This window comes from Centruroides vittatus, unplaced genomic scaffold (assembly GCF_030686945.1).
Source record: "Centruroides vittatus isolate TY-2023 unplaced genomic scaffold, ASM3068694v2 contig_1215, whole genome shotgun sequence".
Lineage (NCBI taxonomy): Eukaryota > Metazoa > Arthropoda > Arachnida > Scorpiones > Buthidae > Centruroides > Centruroides vittatus.
The window spans coordinates 427,209-449,811 of record NW_027120777.1 but is presented as its reverse complement, the minus strand read 5'-3'; the positions used below and the strand labels follow the sequence as shown (position 1 = coordinate 449,811).

At 27.1% G+C, this 22,603-nt stretch overlaps 1 protein-coding gene across 4 annotated transcripts in view; it reads left to right on the top strand.

Annotated features, from left to right (window-relative positions):
- LOC136986781 (uncharacterized) overlaps positions 1 to 22,603 on the top strand; it is a 110,989-nt gene that overhangs the window by 63,290 nt on the left and 25,096 nt on the right. For 2 of the 4 annotated variants that reach the window (XM_067284404.1, XM_067284395.1), the window contains exons 2-4: positions 9,921 to 10,131; positions 14,265 to 14,534; positions 18,298 to 21,488. In XM_067284404.1, the coding sequence (XP_067140505.1) occupies positions 9,938 to 10,131; positions 14,265 to 14,534; positions 18,298 to 21,488 (3,655 nt within the window). In that variant the 5' untranslated portion in view covers positions 9,921 to 9,937. Of the gene's footprint in view, positions 1 to 9,920; positions 10,132 to 14,264; positions 14,535 to 18,297; positions 21,489 to 22,603 lie in introns of those variants that run through there. The other 2 variants (XM_067284410.1, XM_067284416.1) reach the window with 2 other exon arrangements.

Genomic DNA, 22,603 nt, shown 5'->3' with positions numbered 1-22,603 from the left:
TTCCAATCTCTCCACTACCAATCTTCTTCGGTCGATAATCCTTTAAGTGCAGCTTCGTCGAATATTCACACTTCAAAATTGCAGTTTAAATGGTATTTATTATATTTTAAAGCTTTTAAAATAGTTTAAATTCGGAATTTTAAATCCTCTTTGGCACTTACACGGATTATAAATCGTGTAAATTTTGCTCGTTGCTACTGTTCTGTTTAACGGCGCGCTTAAATACAACTAGGAAATATTCGTAGAGAATCTAATAAGTGCTCAATTAGCATAAAAATCCTTAAAATTCCAACCTATGACGGGTTTTTTAAAATGAAATTTCCTGGTTATTCTCGCGTGGTTTTATCTGTTGCAGTTCTTCATAAACTTGATTTAAGAGACCGTTCAAGATCCACGTTTTTGTTTTCATCGATCGAATACTTAAAAATCTGTTAACACCGTAAATCAATTATTAAATGCGAGAAGAATTTAAACAAGGATTTTTATTTAAATTCTTCTGGCATTTTATGATTTTGTCTGGTCTTTAGGTTTTTGGCCATAAATCTTATTTTCACGGTACCTAAATTTTTCTTGCTATATTCATTTACATTGCGAAAGTTTAAAACATTAAATTATTTTAAGATTTATCGGATGAGTAATTTTTTATTTTTTAATTTAGCTTAAGCTTAGTTGGAAAAAAAAATTACTCATTTCATAGTCTGTTTTAATTAATTACAGTTTCTAAAAATGGAAATGAAGTAATTTATGATTTTGTGCTTTAATTTAACTTCAATCATACGATTTGTTTACGTGCAATGGCTAAAAATGTCAGGTGAATAAATATATTACGAAGATGAGTTTTTATAAAATTTATGAATAAAATCAGTTTTCGGCATTTGTGTAATTTCGTTTGGCCATTATATTCGTGTGCAAATAATTTATATATTTAAAAAAAAAAAACTTCTTAAAATATTATTTTTTTATTGGTTCTTACTGTTTCAAAAGTAAAAATTCGCCTTTATTTCCCATCTTCTTCACGTCACGCAACTCAAATTTCATCCAATTCTAATTTAGTTAGTTTTATGTCCACAAAATTTTAGCTTTCTAAGTCCGATGACAATGCATTTAAATAATATATTATGGGTGGCCCGCCCCTAAATCCGAAAGTCCTAACAAACGTAGAATTTAACCGCGATGTGTGTTCGTAATGAGGTGAGATCACCCCCAATTTCGAAAAGTATGACCAATAAAAACGCTTTTTTTTTCGTGTTTTTAATCTTTAAAATATATTAAAATTATTTTACGCTCCAGTTTATGAATTTCTGCAGCATTTTCGGATTATTTAAATTTGAATCTTTGCTGTATTTTTTAAAATGCAAATCGAATTAATCAACGATGGATTATAATGGAAGTTAGTTTGTACGCGAATATGTTTAAATGCTAATTAAATTTAATTCGCTGAAAATTTTAAAATTTTTCAGCGAATTTTTGGAAATTAGTTATTTTCAAGAATTTATTTTTGGATTACATCTTACAGTTGTAGTTAAGCACCGTTGAACTTGGCTCCGGTGCCACTGTTTCATGTATCAAAGGGTGTTTTCAGGTACGATTTTTCATCACTAAGTGATAAAGTTACCAATTATTAGTTTAAAAAGAAATTAAGTATCAGTAACGATGTATTCTGTAGTGACGTTTGTTAACGCGTTAACATTTACACTAACATTTAATGCATTAACAACAGCACGAATTATTTTACGCGTTTTATATTTAATTGTAATTAAGAAGTTTCTTTAAAGTAATGTAATTTATCAATTACTATGTTAATTAAATGTTTATTATATTAATATATTTTTTTATAATGGAAAATACCGTTATGTATTAAGCGCTTTAAGCATCAATTTGAGTGCGTGTTATATAAATTTCAACGTTTGGATTTACTCGAAATTCTTGAACTATATATATATATATTTGGATAAATGCTTGTTAAATTAACTCTCTGGTAATTGAACCTGTTGCAAATTAGGTTTGTTATGTAATTCTTCCATAAGCCTGGCTCGTTAAAGTGTAGAAACGTCTGCAATTTGGGTTAAAAATATAAGCGTTCCAAAAATAATTTGTGATTTTAAGGTCGTGTATTTGTTTTGTCTTTATTTTCCTTTAGTGGAGTGATTTTTTTTTTAACATAAAAGTTATTTTTTGTGGAGTGCGGTGACAATAATATAAATGCAGTTCTAAATGTGGGGTAAGCAACATTTATTGCCCTAATGTATGAATTTAGCATCAAATTAATTTTCTTGTTTAATATTTTGAAAGGTCTTTACGAAGATTAAAATGAGGATTTATTTATCTAGTTTTTATTTGTGACATTTCAAAATATAAGAATGTTTCTAATGAAACCTGTGTAAGCCAAACTTGAACCACATCGAATATTTTTCCGTTTTGAACAGGTTCTGTTTTTTTTAACAGAAAATCGTTTCGTTCTGAAAATTTTTCCTCTTTAGACAGGTTTCCGTTTTGGACAGATTTAACTATATATATAGTAACCAAATATCTGTATTTTAATGGAACAATTCTATTTTTGGTGATGTAAAGAAAATTTTTTGCTCATCAATATAAAATTTTAAATCTATATCTGAGTTTTTGATTGGTTTATGATGTATTTTGTTAATTTGTAATATATTTTGCTAATTAATTTATCAGTTTATCATTTTTCGTGTTATCATCTGTTAAGTTTATCATTATCTAAAAATAGAGGATGCTATCAGCAATTATTTTCATTCTCTTCCTAGTAATTTATTATTGATAAATAGCGCAATTCATTAAACTAGTCTACCTAATTTCAGTTCCTGTAGTTTTTAGCATTTGTTTAATATATAAATGGGTGTTAGAGAAGACATGGGTTTTTTTAAAAGGAAAATGTATTATGGGTATGCCTAAATGTTTATGCATTTCAATTAAGGTATTATTTTTTCGGTATATTTGGTTGCAATTTGAAAAAAATTGTGGACTTTTATAAATTCCCACTGTTGTCTGTCTATCCTTCCTTTATCTCGATAATGAAGTTATATAGATAAAATTGAGACCAGATATGGAATGCCTAGGGGCAGGAGGTCCTGATTAACTATATATGAACTTTTGGTTTGCACCAGAAGTCGTTATTCCAGTTCAAAAATTTTTCCTGAATGAGTTACTTAGATGACCAGCATGACTCAATTGTTATCAGGAAAACTATGCTGTACAGGGGCAAGACACTACTAATTCGAAATTGAGAACATATATTTTAAATTTAATAAATTAAAAATATGATCAAAATTTGAAACCCAGCATTGTGACAATGTCACAATAAAATAATTGCTTGTTATGATATTAAATTTTTTTAACAACTTTCTTGATTTATAATTAAAATAAATGCTATTCAAATTTTTAGCAGTTTTGGCAGGATTTTAATTTATCATAATAGATTTGATAAATAATTTTGATAACATTAATTTTTAAAATTGAAAACACGAAAGGGTTTTTCTTCCATCCATTACTAATAAACATTGAGAGGATCAGCTTACTCAATACTTTTGAGTGTTCTTTTGGTTGAGATTGATGAAAGAAGAATTTCTATAATGTTTTTAAGTGTTCATGTTTTAAATATAAATTTTTGCCTTTCTGCATTAATTTATATTATAACTACTAATTGTTAAAATTTATATTATGTTGTATATTTGATACTACATTGTATTATATAGATTGTTATTATAAAGCATGTTCATTGTTTTTCTAAAATACTTAAAATTAAGATATTGTTTGACCTGTTACATGTTTGCTATTGATTCATAGCAATGAAAAAAGTCAATATTACAGAGAAGTTCCTTAATCTAGTACTTGATAATCTGGAATTGCCAATAATAAACCAGATGCTAGTGTTCTGCAAATAAGAATAGAAGCTTTCGTAAATTGTATGTATACAGTAAAATGTCTGGAAAATAAATAATATATGCACATGAATCACTGGGAGTGTTGATATTTTACAAAGTGTTCAATGATTGAAAAACTTGAAAAAATACTAATTGTAGTACAGTATAGTCATGCACTGTGTTATTTTCAGACTGATTAAAGAGTGTATGTAAATAAATCAAAAGCATATAACAGTGTGCACTAGTACAAAATTATGGCAATGTCTACAATGTTCACATTGCATATAACTTACCAAATTTTTCAAAAATACAAAAATGTCTGGTAATGCAGCAACACTTTGGTCCTGCAGGTGCTGGATTAATGAACTAGTACTATATTTCTAAGATAAAAGAATGAGTGAAATAATGTTAATGTTATTTTTTTCTATTGTTATAGTTTATATTTTTCTTACTGGTTAGATAAGAAATTTAACAATAATTGTAGTGTAATTGCAATTCTTTTTTAAATTACAATAATATCTCTGTTGTAGACATAATATCAAATTGATTAAAAATATGTATATTCAATAGAAATTAGTTTTTTTATTTGTCAATATTTGAGAGATATATAAACATCATTCTCATTTATTTATATCCAGACTTTTGTTGTCTTAATTTGTTTTTCATTTCTTCTTATCGTGATTAATTTATTATTCTAATGTACTTGATAGATACATTGGAAATTTGTAACAGAATGCACTTATCCTAAACAAATTGTCTTTTAATAGTTGTTACATGCATTTCTCTGTACAATCTGTTGAATTCTTTTATAAGGAACAGGATGATAAAAGTTCTCTAGATATGTTTTGTAATAAAACAGATTATTAGAACTTATTATATTTTTAGATTTTTTAAACTTCCCTGTAAGGATTTTAGTTTTAATCATTAATAAAAACAATTAACCACTACATTGAAAGTTTGTAATAATTTTTTTTTCTTAACTTTTTGTGATGTAATGATAAAAGTAGAAAAAATTCTATCAAAAGTGAAAGAAATATACATAATGAATTCTGTAAATTTATCAAATTTAATTCCAAAGTAATGAATTTTATAGTAAATTGCATTTCTTTGGAGTAAAATATCTGTAATAAAGTTACAGATGAATTAAAATATTTATATATAATTTTATTTAATTCATTACTCTGTGATTTAAAAAAAAAAATTCTATTTAATTATAAAAAATCACTATAAAATTACCATTTGTATGATTCATATTTACGACTTTATAAATGAATAAATTAATTAAAAGTTTTAAAGATTTAAAATATTTCTAATTTGAATCTAAGATTCAATGATGTTATAATTTGTGTTTTGTTTTGTGCATTTTGTTTTCTGTCAAGTAAAAAATAAAATGTGAAGAAATAGTCTATATTTTAAGTATGAACTTTGGTATACTATGGGACCATCAGCAGGAATTAATAAGAGCTCTGTCTTATTGTTTCGAGAAAAATAGTTTAAGAAACTCTTTGCCAAATACATAATACAAATGATGTTTAAAAATGTATAATAGTATTTCAAATGACATTCGTTTTTTAAAATTTTGATGGTATTTATATCATCAAACATATGTTTAATATATATATTCATTAGTAGTTTGTTTTTCAATTAATAAAAATCCATCAGTAATGGATGTAAGGAATCAGCAGATGTAGAGCAGCAGTTTTTATCTCATATGTGGATTCAAAAATTGTGCACCTGTTCATTGAATTCTTTTATTTAAATATATACTAATATAGCTTAATGTAATGAAAATTTTGTCAATTTAAAAATTTCAAAAAGCTTCTCAAGTAGCAAATCAAATGTTTAAATTTCTTTTGTGTAGCTTAGACTATAACAGGTTCAAATGTACTAAAAAATTAGTCAATATAGCAAATTTTGTTAGTCCAAATATAGACAAAGAAATGTTTTAATTCATCTATATGGATTAGAAGAATGCTGAAATGAAAGTTGTGTAATGTAATGACAAAATAGCAATATTAGTCAAGTATATAAATGGTTTACTGATAAATGAATATAAAAATATTGCAGATTTGGAAATTTGTTAATAATGATAATTTTAGTTTCTTCAATCATTGTTAAAATATTTTGTATTTAATATTATATATCAATAATTTTTTTTCTGTAAGATAATAGCTGCTTCAATTATTTTACTGAAACAGAGGAATTGTAAAATTTTTGACTGTGACTTTTTTAATGAAATTCTTAAATTATGCTCATAAAATATTGTAATGCAAGTTTTAAAACCTAAAAGTTTATATTATATTTCGTTCATGCATTCATAAAACACTATTTATAGTTAATTATATTGTATATTTTTTAAAGTATCTGTAATTTAAAACTGTAAATTATTCTGTTTACTTTCGTAATAACAATGTCATAAAATTGTGTATTATTTTAATAGTAACATCAATGTAGTTATAATACATAAAAATTTTAAACTTTTGATTTTATTTATCTTAAAACATCATTTTATGAATTTAAATTTAATCATTTAGTGTTCTATCATTAACTCTGTTGTATTAGCTTTATTGTTATGCCTTATGTAACTATATATTTTCGTGTGATTATGATGTTAAGCATAATTACGTTGTAATTTGCTGTTAGATTAATTACATAACTTTAATGTGAACTAATGCTATTTATAGAATTGCTAATTATAATTATTATATTCTCAGTGTTAATTGAAATACATTTAAATTATAGAAGTATATAATGCTATTAAATAACTACATAAAAGAATCTAAATATCGCTTTAAGTTGGATTGAAATTCAAGAAGTGTAGAAATTATTGATTCAATTTTAATTGAAGATAATTTCGGTATGTTAGATTATTCCAAGAATAATGATTCAAATTTATGTGTTGAACAGAATTAATATTTACACTACAAATTCAAAATGTTGATTAAAAAATACGATGAAATGAAAAGAAATGATGAATGTTTTGATTCTAGAAACGTAACATTTAAAATTATCAGTTATGGTTTTTGATTTATGATGTTTAAATATGATCTAAAAGAATTTAACTTAAGCAAATCAAAATTCATATGTCGATTATATTAATAAGAATATTACTAAGACCAAAAGTTAAAAATGCAGTATTCCTTCTCCTGATCTCTATGCAGTATAATAAATTTGAAAGTAAATGTAAAAATTATACAAGAGCAACTAGTAATGTTGCCAGATTTTGCCATCTGAGAAGAGAATATATTAAAGTTTTGTTCATGTTGAGATTCAAGGAACAGCATCTTAATATATTTTTTGCCCAAACAACACATGATGCATTAATATCTAGAGCCAATAATTAACATTATAGCAATTTGAAAAGCAAATTAACTTTTATTTAATTCACTTTTCAGTATTAATGTTTGCATTTGTCAAATTTTAAGAAAGGAATGTGTTTGAAGGCAAAGAACTGTGTTATAATGATAAATTGTACTACTATTACAGTAAATAAAATTTGAAAATTTATTAAATAAAATATTTTGCTATTTTAAATGTATTTTTATTTGAAGAATGGCAGCAATAATAGTGTATTGTATAAGCTACATTGCTTTTGTTTTTGATGAAAAAGGTTTATTAAAATATTACATTTAATAATTTCCTAATGACAACTTAAATTGTTTTATTCACCAGATTTTTTTAAAATGGATCAGAGCTTTCCTCTTTAAAACGAAAGTTTTTGTTTTCAATTGTTTTAAATTTATTGGGTTGAAATGGTTTCCTTTCTTATTTACTGTAAATATGTAATATTTATAAAGTCAGAAATGAAAAATTGTCAGTTTAAAATTAACAGAAAAATTTATTTATAAAAATGAATTTGTAAAAGCTTGCATATTGTTATTTGTGATAATTTTTTCAAACCTATTTCTAACTTTACAAACTGTTATATTATAATTTTAACTGACTGCTTTGTACTTATTTCAAATTTATAATTATTAAGTAATATAAATTTTATTCAGTTTTTTTTTTTGTCATAATCTAGGAAAACTGGAGACTTGATTATTTAAAAAATTTATATTTAAAAATAATGATTTAATATTACAGAGATGCCATCTGTCAGTTTTTTGGGGGTTCTGTCATCTTGTGACAGTGTCAAAATTTGTCCACTTTTTCCCATTTTTGTTTTGCTTTTACAGTCTTTTATTTTGGCACCTTAAAGTGAATATTACTTCAAAGTTATTTAGCTGAGTTTAGATTTATCTGTATTTTCTTTTGTGCAAAACAGGTTATCAACACTTTTGGAGTGAGGTTGTCAGATGAGGGTGATTAATTTCAAAATGGGCAACGCAAACAGCTAAATTGCATTTAATTAATATGTCAGTTTTTTGGAATGACATCAGCTTTCTCAATACTTTGAAGCTGACAAGTCTGATGATATTAAAAAGATATTATGTAGTGGAACCATATTTTTATATTAAAAAATTTATTTATCATTAATTTTATTGAGTTAGAGTTGAATTTAAGTTTCGATTAAAGTTATTGACTTTCACATAATGATTTAATATCAAAAGTTATGAATGTCAGAAAATTTATGAATTTTAATCAACAACAGGAAAGCAAATATATAACTATAATCTTTCAAATTCAAATTTTGATTGAAAGATAAAGAACAGAATCTGTAACATAATTCATTATAATTAAGAAAATCATGACATTTTTATCCTGTTTCCTGTCTAGTAATGAATCATCCAAATTCTCTAGTTTCCTTCTTTACAAAATTTAATGTAAATAGAAAATAAGTAAACCTTGTGATCTGTCTTTGTAAATCTACACTTTAGTGTAGAAACTTTCATAAACTTTTTTATTTGTTAAATTTGTGTAAGCCATTAATGGCAACAAACTTTCCTAAAAACACTGTATTTTTAAATAATAGAAGAAAAATCAGATATTTATATGGTTTTGTTAAATATCTAACTTAAAATCATTTGGATTTAGTTCATTCTTGATTTTAAGAGCGATTAGTTTCAGAGAATATTAATATTTTGTTAATACTTGTTTGAAATAAGGTTTCATATTGGAATAAGCATATATCAACTACTAGAAACCTTATCTCTCTAGATTGAAAATTATTTTATATTATATTCTATTTTTTAGTGAAATCCGTACTATCTATCTGCTTGAATTTTGGAGTAAAACTTTTTTTTAAAATTTTAATGGAAATCTCTGTAAAAGTCTGGATTTAAATTCAATTCAAACTTCCTTTCCCCAGAGCAAAAACTTTTCAGCCAAACACTTTTAGAATATATGCTCATCAGGTGTCAGTATGAAAGAAGAACAGAGGATACAAGGATACTCTAGATTATTATTCAGTGGTAATGTACCCATCTTGTTTGAGTTTTCTAAAGTTTTTGCTCTGAAAAAAAGCAATTTGAACTTGATTTATGTTTGAAGAAATTCTTTAACAAGTTTATAGTTTGGTTTAGATTTTTTCTATTGTATATTTATAATTTTATTTAAATAAAATTATAAATTGAATAAAAATAAAATTGCATGTTATAACATAGAGCTTTCATTCATGGTAAATATAGATACTATAAAATAGAAAATTTATTCATTAGAAATAGTTTTTCAGTATTTAATAAAATTTTGATTAAGCAAGATATTTAATATTCAATGTAGCTTAATAAATATAACAAAATATATATTTAAATAAATATTTTAGTGTATAAACTTGAGTATTATTTCATGGTATTTGGGATTTTTTATTGTAAAGTTAGAGTATTCTTTTTATTTCCTGTAAAAGTTATGAAATTATGATGAATGAATGAAGTTTGAATTTTACTTTATGCTTATTATTTTTTTTTCTGTTCTGAACTTTATTTTTTTTAATTTTAACAATTGTTAATTTATTGTAATTTCAATCTGGACTTCATTATTGAGCTCTATACAGGCAGCTTCTTCTTATTTTCAGTTTAACATTTTAAAAACAAAAATGTTTTTTTATTTATTTTTTGATGTTTTATAAATTTATTTATTTATTTATTTTTTGTTACATAGGTGACCTCCATGTTGTTATGGAGAATAGCCATCGGCAGTCACCATCCAGTATATGTCTTGTGTGCCCTGAAGCAGATTGTAATTCCAATGGTTGTATGGAGAACCATAGCCAGCCTAATAGTAACTGTCATCAGATGACTAATAATGAACCTGTAAGCAAATCATATACAGGAAAATTAACACCTGTTTTGCATGGCATAGATTATAAGTGGTAAGAGTAATGATAAATTTGTCCTTTTTTGGAAGTTATTTTGACCATGTTGTCTTTGATGTGTGTGACAAGAGACATATTTATTGCGATGCAAGTGTCTTTGTAGATAATGTGATGTGGTTTGTGTTACATATTACCCACTTTTCAAGTAAGATCATATCTCGTACTGAGAGAGTTTTGTTTCTTACTGTATATGATTATTAATAAAATCATAAAAGAATATTCTTGAACAGTATATATACACTATATTAATGTGTAGTATATACAAATATATATAAAAATACCTATGAAGAATATGTGAACTAATACAGTTAATAATGCATTACAAGAAAATCTGTAATGCATTATTAACTGATGATAACATAACACCGATAAACAAAGTAGAAGATATTAAGAAAATCTAATAATCTAAAAAACATTATAAGTAGACTAATTGTATGTTTGTTACTACAGTATTTCTTTTCATAATTGTACAAACATATTAATCATTTTGCTATATTATTATAAAATAATAAGATAATATGTTATGCTATTAGATTGAACAAAGCAAATAAAAATATACAAATGCTAAATGGATTAAGATGGGATTGAGAAATTTTCTCTGTCACAATGCATTATAGCAAATTATGCATATGTTGTCAAATCATGACTGAGGAGGACCACATCATATTTACTCACTTGTGTCTGTCATATTAAAGCCCTACCAAAAAACATAAAATAAGATGCATAATTAACAGAGGACAGTCTCGTGCATAAGGACTTTGTAGCCACTCTATATGTAAACAATATAAGAAAACAATATGATATAAAAAATAATGCTTGAAATTTTCATATAGGGGTTTTTTCTTTAAAGAAAAACATATAACAGAAGTTGCAATTCTGTCTTATATTGATCCATTTGAAATCCATTGCTAATTCATTTGAATAATGATATAAAAATGAATGAATGCATAATTGTAAATTGAAAATAATAATCAATAAACATATATGTGAAATTTCCATATGGAATATCATTTACTAAAAAAAGGAATATAGTATTTCAGTTCAATAGATAATTAACCATTTTGGTTTTTTAAAATAATTCTAATGGGATATGAATGTAAAATTATTTCAAAACAATTTTAATTTAAAGAAGTTTCTCAATAGCTGTGGTTTAATTATTGTAATTAATTTAGAAAAAGCATAAAAAATTAATTTTTTTACCTGAGAAAGTTATTCACTACAAAATCATTTTAACAATGAAATATTTGCACAAATCTATTGCTGAAGGACAAAATTAAAATTGCATTATTATTTATCCAGAATATATAATCCATAAAGTATAAATTAATTTATTATTATATCTAAAAGAAGTTAGAAAATTCCACAACTAATAAGTAATATAAAATTCCATTATTATTTAAGTATTTTTGTATGAATTATTAAATTCCATTACAGTTTTTACTGAAAATTTAAGTAACACAATAAAATGACTTAAGTAAATAAAATTAACTTCAGGCTTATTTTACAGTTTTATAAAAGGCATAGAAAATTGTAGGATGAGTTCTTTATTTACACTATGATGCAATAGATTTTTTTTGTCACAAATTCCATAGATACCGTATATCTCGGCAGATAAGACGATGTATAAATTTTCGTCGAAGTTTTATAGTTTTAGCATATATCTGTCCTATAAGACGACCCCAAACTATCAATGGCCTATGAATTTAGATCAGCAATCATTATCTGAATAATAATACTGTATAGCGTATATGGAATTATGTCCTATTTGTAATTTTTCGAATGAACAAATTTTATTTTCTTAATTCGGGCATTCGGGTAATAACCATGACTATTCACAAAAACATTGTATGGGCTATTCTATTTTGTGCACATACCCTACTCTCTTCTAGTAAATAATTACAGTTTGTCTGTCTTTTTATAATGGTTTTAATTTATATAAATTTCAATCTAATTTTTTTGTATCTGTCCTATAAGACGATAGTTGAACCATAAAAAATGGTCCCGAATTTTCGGGGCCATTTTTTATGGTTCAACTATCGTCTTATCCGCCGAGATATACGGTAATATGTTGACTTTTGTCAATATTTTTTGTAAAGTTTTAATAAATAGTTTGGTTTAAAGCTAAAAAAAATCAAAACTGTTGAAATAAGTAATTGAATAATTAGAGGGAGCAGGAAATATTTACTTTTCATATATACGCTCTATGAAATTTCTTAATCCTAATTTAAAAAATTCTTGTTTTTTAATCATAAGAAATAGTTTAAGATAAACAATATAAATCATAAAATATATTTTCTGTCCCATCTAATTATCTGTTTTACTAAATTTTTTTTAAATTATTAAACTTGGTAATTAAAATATTACATTATTTTAAGTACTTATGATAGACACACACTAGACTAATATAAAGTTAGTGATAAGTATTATTTATTAACATATTAAATCAAACTAATAATATCAAAAATTACAAGATTATAATTGAATTAAGTTATTCAATGATTTGATAATTCAGAATAATTAATAAAATTTTTCTAAATTTTAGAATTACTAATAGATTCATACCTGTGCACAGACAAATTATTAAATAACTTAATCCAGTTATAATCTGATAATTTCCAATGAAATTATTAATGTTTGATGTTTAGAATAATCCGGATTGTAGTAATTATTTGTATTTAGTTCTTGACCGTAAATAGTCGAGCGTTAGTGAAAAAATATCATAAATGAAAACAGTTTTACTAAATGTGATATAAAAACGTTTTGCATTTGTTTTTATGTTGCAAATTGATTTCAGAGATGAGTAATAATGCAAATTTTGTTTAAATTAATATTTGTATATAAAGCTGTAGTTAAGACTGGTATTAAATAATTGTTTAATTCCTTATTGCATTATTAACTAACTTTTGCATACAATGTATTTTAACATTAATTTATTATCACGAAACAGAAATGAAAAAATTAATTTAACATAAAAATTTCTCATTCCATTATTAGTTAGGTGCCGTAACCACTTGCATATCATTCTTATGATGCGATTAATATATTTTATAAGTCTAATGAAATTATTATAGATTATCTTATTGATAATCTATATTTAATACATAAATTTTTTCAATATATCAGTCAATTTTTTTTATTTTGACATTTTCTAATAATATATTCAATAAATGCTTTAGTAATTTAAATTTACCCATACAAATTTTTTAATAAAAATTGATTAAAATTTTGGTGAAACTAAAGTTTTTTATAGTTAGTCAGTGAACTACAATTCCTATATTTTAGAATATACAAAGCAGTCAAAAAGAAGTTAACTGAAATGTATTTTAAGATTATTTAAGAATAGTCAAAATAGGTTTAGAATAACTGCATGGTATTTTAAGATTATTTAAGAATATGTTTAGAATAACTGCATGATTAAAATGTTTCATGGAAGCAACATAAATTATGAACTTGTAACAATCTTAAAATATATCAGAATAAACTGACTTTTGAATCACCTTGTAAAAGATGTCATTTTGTATGAAAGTACATTTTTTAAAAATTTAAATTATAATATTTACTATACTTTTATTGCAAAAATTACCCAAGTAAATGTATTAAGTTTGATTTAATTTAAGAAATTGGATGGTGTTCATATCAGATTTCAGTAATAAACTTGGTTATCATAAGTGGCTAATAACTAATGAAATTAATGTCTTACATCAGTTTGAGAATTTATTACTATTCAAGTTTGGTTGTGTTACAAAATACATTATATAACATAATTGTTCATTACTTACTACAAAATTATTTTATTGTTTTTACATGACAACAGTTAGCTTCCCATTGAAGATTCCCATTCAATGGGAAGCTAACTCTTATCATGTAAATAAAAATTTTTGATTGCTTCGGATGATAAATGGGAATTGAATGAAACATTTAACATTGTTGGCTTTTAAATATATATATATATATATTTTTACTTCACTGAACTAAAATAGTGTTTAGTTATTTAAACTAATTGAGGATTATGTAAATAACTGATATGTTGAATTAAAAATTTAGTAGTTATTGTATGTAAAGAAATATTAATTTATTTTTTTATTTTGAATACTTTATTTCACTAAAAGTAATTAAAAATTTAATTACAGGGATTCGCAGCAATTGTCTGGCCAATGTCCTACAAGTATCTATTCTGTTTCTCTAAATCAAAAAGAAATCAATTATGAGGATTTGTCAAAAAATATTGATGCCAATTTGGCGGAGATTGACATGGAAACTTTCCGATCAGAAGACATTCATTCCATTCTTGCACTTCCTGTTATGTATAGTGGAGATTTCCAGTCAGCTACAAATGGAGAACAGTGTGCCTCTGTTTCTGGATCATTATTAGGAGGCCTAGAGTTAGATTCTTCTATCAGGTATTTGTTTTAAGAAAATGAATTTAATAATATAAACAATCTATGAAGATTTATTTCTTATGTTTCTATTCCATTTTTTTAAATCTCAATATGTAATCAGTTTAAACATTGTTATTTTCTAGGAATTATCACATCTAGACTCCAAAAATACTACCCAATCAACAACTTTATTTCATTTAGATTCATTACAGAAATTACAATATTTTCCTCCTCAGTGGGTTTTCTTTCATACAAGTTAAACAAGGTGTAAACACTTTTTCGATACTCTCTCATAATTTTTCAATTTTTTCACCATTTTGACTAGTATCATATTAAAAACATTTTTTCTGTGTTCTTTTTGTTAACCATGCTTCATTATCCAATACATATGGGTGAAATAAAATTGTCGATTGGCTAGTATTTTTGTAGGCTGTGGATGTGATAATTCCTAGAAAATAACTGTTTGAACCAATTACATATTGAGAAATCTATGAAGAAATTACGAAAATATTATTTTTTAAATTATGTTGGAGGATAATAAAATATTCTGTAGTTTTCTAGCTTTATTCTTTCATATAGACATAAAAACTTGGTATAGTGTTTCTCATTTTTAATATTATGTCCTTAGTGTATGTTACATAAGCAAGTTTCAAATTATTTAAGGTAACAAATTAGATATTTAAACATTAAAAAAATAAAGAAAATTTTTTAAAAACATATTAATTTAAATTTCTTTTTTAATACAGTATGATGTAAATAAGTCATTATATTAATATATGATATGTTTTATTCACATTTTCAATTATAAATTTATTAAATAAAATAATTTAATCTACATAAAAATTTTGCTGCAATGAATGGCAACAAGATTCTGATTTTTTTTTTCGTTTTGCTTTCTATAAATTTAAACCAAATTATTGATGTATATATAAATAATCTGAATTTTAAATAAGTTTTTTTATGATGATTATATTTGAACTACTGATGCTTGATTAAATTCATCCATAAATGTAAGATTGCTAAACAAATAAATACTTTAACTTATTTAAATTATCCTGAAGAGGATAATTTTGCAGAAACATGTCACTTCTAGTTTAAAAGCAGTCATAAGAGTTACAAATTCTTTGGTTATGGTAACAAATTTTACACCATGAACTTCTTTGTAGGATAACATTAAATAATATATAATGATAGTCAAAATAAATTTTTAAGCTTTTATGTGCACTACCAAAGGAAAAAGTCTGTGATTCACTTTAAGACAGTGGTCTGAAACCTAACATTCTATATTAGTAAGATTTACAGAATGAATTCTGTATCAGTATATTATATATATAATTCACAGAAACTTTTATAAGTTGTCTGTTTTATGTTATAGAATCAACTCTATACCAAAGTAGCAGATTTTTGATAGATAATGTGTATTATGTGAGGTATTAGTATAATTGTTTATTTTAACTTTTATGTTTTAAAGATGTAGATATGCCATTTAATTGAATTCAATACTTTAACATTAAGTTTTTGAGCTATGAGTAGTTTGTAACTCTCAGTTAGCATGCTTTGGTTAAAAAAAACTGTTGAAATTCATTTTTTAAAATCATTTTAAATGTACTGATACCGAATGATATTGTGGGTACCGAGGAGAAACGACGAGGTCAGACCTCTGTCTAATTTCGGCTAACAAGTCGGAGGGACTTGCCCACGAGTCAGAGATGGCTTATTTGTCGGTAGGGATCCCGTAGGGACGGGACTACTTTTCATCCGGTCGAGTGTAGGAGGGAAGGTGGAGTCGTGGTAAGGCGATAAGCGAATGTTCAAGCAAACAAGACACCATGTAACAGGATAACAACAATTTAATGAAAAAAATACGTTACAAAAATCTGACATTAAAGGGGTGACATATATAAAAAGCTATATATCCCTACCACTTGAGAAGAGAGAGAGCTCACATAGATAGGTTCCATACCTCTTAGACAATCCAATGTTCTATAGCGTCGTACCCATATACCAAATCGGTAGGATATCCACAGTTTCGCACAAGAGACGTAAATTCCCTCGGATTCAGAGACGTGACTTATTTTTAAGCACGAGACGTTAATTATCTTCGGCGCACCCTCTATCTACTGGTTGACGATCGACTCCCCTTCGGGGGGAGGAAGCCTCTTATATAGTTTTTTGCTGGGATAGTTGGCCACGTGAATGTGATTAGGTCACAGGTGTTCCCGGGATTGGAAACAATACGGCAAATTCAGGCGCTAACTATAAACTTAAGTTGCAAGATGATCCGTACTCAGTGTAAGAACAACGAATAGTTGACAGTTATACGGCTGGGAATGCATATTTTCTCGGCCAGGACCTTTCCTAGCGAGGATGTTTATAATAGGACAAATTCTCAATTCAATATAGGGACAAATTATTATAATTTTACGTTCAGGGGAATTTCCAGATCTCACAATATTATAAGATGTAACTGATTAAGTTTTTTAAAAAAATTTATAACTGAAAATTCTTAGTTTTTCAACTATATTCATTTTTATTGTATTTTGAATATTTTAATTACTTTATCTAAGAAATAATTTAAATCATAAAAATGAATGAAAAACTATAATCTATGTGCAGTATCTAGTGCAGATAAAATTAAATTATAGGATTATTTGGTAATTCAGCATTTCCTTGATTGTGATGATGTCAAACTGTTGGAAGTCGAATGTATGTAAAATAAAAACAAAGCCAAACAACCACTGGATTACATTGAGCTATTTTTCTGCAATTATATTTAATTAATTAATTAAATAATTTGGAACTAGAAGGCAACATTAGGTGCCATCTATTATTAAATTTAATAATTATAATTAAATTAATATTTATTAAATTAAATATTCTGGAAGAAAAGAATTGGCCTGGAGTAGGACTTGAACCACAACTCCCGCTTACTGTGCAGATGCATTGCCAGTTATACTACTTGAGCCTCCAGTTCGATCTCCTCTTTCAGACATATTTAAACATTATATAATCATCCTCGGTTACTTACGGTGCTGACTGGGATGCCTTCAGCTCCCTTGTCCTATAAACTCCTACTTGTTGCACTCAGCCAGCCATCGCCCAATCGAGGATGGTTATATCATATTTAAATGTCTGGAAGAGAAGATCGGACTGGAGGCTTGAGTAGTGTAACTGCCAATGCATCCACATCGTAAGCAGGAGTTGCTGGCACGAGTCCTGCTCCGGGCTAATTCTTTTCTTCCAGAATATTCTAAATTATTTAATAAATATTAATTTAATTATAATTAAATTTAATAAGAGATGGCACCTAACACCTCTCTCTAGTGATAAATTATTTAGTAATCAATTAAATATATCATATTTAATATATAATATATAATTAAATTATTATATATTTAATTGATATTTAATTTATTATATTTAAGTAGCCTGATATAATCCGGCAATTGTTTGGCTTACAAATTTATTGGGTTTTGTGAAGTTTGTTTATATTAATAAAAACATATTTTCTTTTTCAACTTGAGAAGTTTGTTTTAATGTTGTTTTTAACTTCTTATCCTAAGTCAATTTTAAATATCATTATTATAAATTTATTAATATTAATGAATAGGCAATATCTCCAGAATATATTGCATATTTTCTTATTGTTGCATACAATATTTACTCCCTCCACCAGACAATTGATATTTCTAATATGTGAGATTATGAATGTTTTATGTATTTTATATTTTTTTGCTAAAATTTATTTTAATGCTGACAATATAAATAAATTTTATATTTTCAGTCCCCGTAGTACATCTGAAGATGAAATTTCAATTTGTAAAGATGAGCCATTGTTTTCTCCAGTAAAAGAACATCCTCTTCCAGATGGTACTATTTCAGTAGATAGTTTAGATTGCAGCTCTTTGGAAGAACATGATTTAGTTCTGACATGCAGAGCAAATAAAAGTAATTATACTATTGCATTTGAAGGTAGCGGCACTCAATTTTCTGACGATTCGGATTATCAAGATACTCTTGGAATAACTGAAATCGCTGTTTCACAAGATACAGAGGGAAAGCAAAGAAATGTGCCAAATAAAGTGCATACAGGACCTATGGTTCAGTCAGACTTTGCTTTTACCACATGGAGTAAATTAAAACGCACTAAAGAAGTAGCCAAAGTTAGAGGAAAAAATACAAATAATTCAACGACAAAAAGTCAAAGTTTACCAAATCTACTTCGTCACTCGGTGCTATCAGAGAAATTATTAAATCAATGGGCAAGTGGCCTGGGAAGTAAAGGATGTGTACCAGTTTATGACCTTCAAAGTAGTCAGTCAGCTCATTCAAGAGATTCTAGTACAGATAGCCAACAGTCTGTATCACTATTGAAATTATTTATTCGTCAGAGAATGACTAATAGTCCAGAATGTGGTTCTACTTCTATATCCAGTAGTCATTCTGAATCTTCAGCAACTAATATAATTAATGGTTTTCAAGATAAGACTGAAAGTTTAACAGATAGTTATGGCCAATTAGAACCTATTTCAAATACATCAGATGAAATTAGTCAAGAAGCTGATAAACCTGAGTTACCATATGAAAATTTCAATCAAACTGCTTTGACTAGTCCCATACATTCTACATCAGAAAATACTGAAAATACAGCTGTTTTAGCAACAACAGAAACAAATAATAATACTATTAATCCTTTACCCACAGATAACTATAATGTTCTGCATCCTACTATAAGAGATCATGTACTGGTTGCAGAAGGGTATGCTGATAGCGAAGAAGAAAATTCTCAATATTTTGAAGACAGTTTGATGGATGTACCACCACCAGCTTCAAAAGATTTTTTCACAAGTCCTATTAAAGAAGAAGAAGAACCACTTGAAACAGACACATCTAGTGGAGACGAAACCATGAAGGATAGTAAAGATCCTTTCGGAAGTGATACTGGTAGCTCCCAAGAGAGTAATATTACAAGGAATAACAAATTGGATAGTCTGGCACAAAAACAAGAATGGATGAATGGAGTGGAAAGAATTAATAATGTATTCCCTAATGTTAAATCAAATATGATTTTGGCTAATAATGCTTGTTCTTTTAACAAAGAAGAAAAAATCCCAATGAAACGATTAGATTTTGGATATCAGAATCACTCACAGGGGACACAGACGAAGCAGTTAAACAGTAAAGAATGTAGTCCTATTGAAGGAATTAATTCTCGTCTTGCAACAGCAGTAGATGTTAATCATGCAGAAGGAAAAGTAGATGTTCTCAATAATGTTCGATATAGTCCCTCACGTGATTCAAGTCCATCATCTAGTGGTTATCTTAGTAGCCGACAAGGCTCAGTTGAACGACTTCGGCAAAGTTCTCAAGGCTTCATTAATAATACCAACATACCAAATATGATGTTACCAAGTAGAAAAGTAAATGTAATTATTACGAAGCCTTGTCACAGAAGTACACAAATACCAGTTCATATAAGAGATCAAGGAATTCAAACTTCTCTGTTAGATGAAAATGGAATGGCTGTCAGTTTTAGCATTAAAGAAAGTAATGATGATAATGTTATGGAGAGTTCTTACTTATTGAAACTCCCAATGAAAAATAAAGATGGTTCAAAAAAGGGCTTTGCGAGCAATGAAGGTAGTGGATGTTCAGAAAAACGATCAATATATGTTTGTTATCCTAATTATTCACTTCCTGATCTCAGTTTCTTAAGAAGTTTTGCAACTAGTCCAGAAGCTCCAGAAGTAGTTTATTTAACTCCAACTAAACATAAAGTTCCTTCGTATACTAAACATCCTCGTTCTACTCAGGAAAGAAAAAGACCAAAATCTTGTTCTGACTTTGATTCTTTGTCTTGTCAGCCTTTTAATCATATTAAAGATTGGGAATCTCTTAGTGTTTTATTACCAGAAGACCTTAAATCTGTAATATCCAAATTACACGATAGAGCAAATATTCGCCCCTTAGATGATACTTTAAATATTGGTGGCAAGACAGAATCAAATCTTGAAGGTAAACATTCAAGAACTGGTAGTCCAATATGTTCGTGTACTGAAAACATTACGCATCAAAACAAAATGAAACTTGATTCTGCAGTTGGTGATAAATCAGCACCATCTTCTCCATTGCTAAGTTGTAAAAATGATGACAGGAAACCAGTTAGAGGAATTTTACGAAAGTCCACATCTACATCTGATGATAAAGATTATGGGCTACCGCCTAGATGTTCAAGCATGTCTACAGTTCTTCCTAAAACACAAGATACTAAGTTTAAAAGATATTCCTTACAAGAACCTTGTCAAAGAGTTCTAGAGAATATACAAGAAGTAAATAGTTTAATGAATTATTTAAATAAGCAAACATATATTAAAAAGGAAGATATGTCATCAGCTGAAAAGAATGATGAACTGAATCAAAGAATGAAAGCTCAACCTTGTAATAGTGCCCTTGGAGCAAATTTTAAGAAAGGACTAGTTAGCGGTGCAAAAATGGATTATACCCATCACAAAGTGTCAAGAACATTATCAGATGAAAATCACAAACGTGTTTCTTCTCCACATCGTACCAGCAGTAATGGAAATTCCATTAACAATTCACCTATTAGACAGCTTAATACGCCACCTTCTTTGCTGGATGAAACAAAAGATAAGAATCATCCTAGTTCTTACAGTCTTTTATCTGAAATTCCATCTGTAGAACAACTTCAAAATCAATTGGAACATATTTTAGGTTCTGGTTCCAATTTAAGTTTAGTTGCTGCAGCATTATTAGCAGCTCAGGATAATAACAGTGGTGAATCAAATCAGTGTTGTGCAGAAGGAAATTCTGTAATGACAAATTGTGCATGTTTAAAAGGAAAGAAGTCTGTCAAATTTGGAGAGATATCTGCAGAACAAAATGTGACACTAAATGCTTCTCCATGTAGAAGAATAAAGACATCTAATGAAAATATTGAACATGCAATATTAAAAGGTAGGAAGTATTCTTTCTTTTTATATGTGCTAAAATTAAAATTTGCCGTTTATTTCTTAAACTTGCATAATAATATATTGGATTCAGTATGCTGAGGATGTAGACACAAGTATTACTCAACTCCAAAATTAATTAATGTCTTTAAGAACCCTTCTGTGAATTGTTTTTGTCTGTTCAGTGTGAGCTCCTTTCTGTTTCTCAACAAGCCTACATTGCTGTTTCCATGAGTCAAACACTTGTTTATGTTTTTTGGGTGTTAAATTTGACCATTTGTCTCTAGTGCTTTCCAAAATCCACTTGTAGTATGCCGGTGGAAAAGTCGTCGTTTAAAGAATCCAAAACAGAAGAAGTGTAAATGGCTGAAGTTTAGTGATTTAGTAGGAATATCTAGTTTATTTTATGCTACTGCATTATTGAGACGTGTAGATGCTTTAAGATTTTTGAGATTTTCTATAAAGTAAACTAAGGAGTAAGAGATTTTGTCATGATGGAACACAATTTTGTCCATCTCACCTGGGTACATGCAAAGAACTTCTCTTTCTAAATATGGCTTCAGTACATTGCTGATATAATAGTCAGCATTCACCTTAACTTTATTTGGGACTTTTATAAGAGAAAGTGTTCTTCCAATCATTCCATAGATGATCATGAACCTTCTGCCAGCTTTCATAGCACTTCGTCAACCAAGTTTTGGGAATGTTTTAACCAGGAAAAGGGTAACAGATTTTTCAAACTCCATTGCAGTAGCATAAGTAGAAATATGCTTCATCCAATGTCACAATAAATTCCGATCTACCTGCTGCCTGGTGTCGCTCTTACAGTTTGCAAGCATTTGTCTTGCAATTTTGTTTGTGTTCTGCAGAAAGGCAATGTACTTCAGTCTTCTGTACTTTTGTTGCTTTCAAATCCATATGAATTACATTTTGTACAGTTCTGTGGCAAGTTTAAATTTGCTTGGCAATATTTCTTATCCTTGAGGGTTTGGTATAGATGATAGTTTGCAGACCTTCTCAGTATTAGCTTTGCAGGCCTAGGTTTTGAACAAAGTTTTAGATGACACCCCATTTTCTGCATTCCATCATTTTTTCATATGAGAACCAATGATATTGCATACA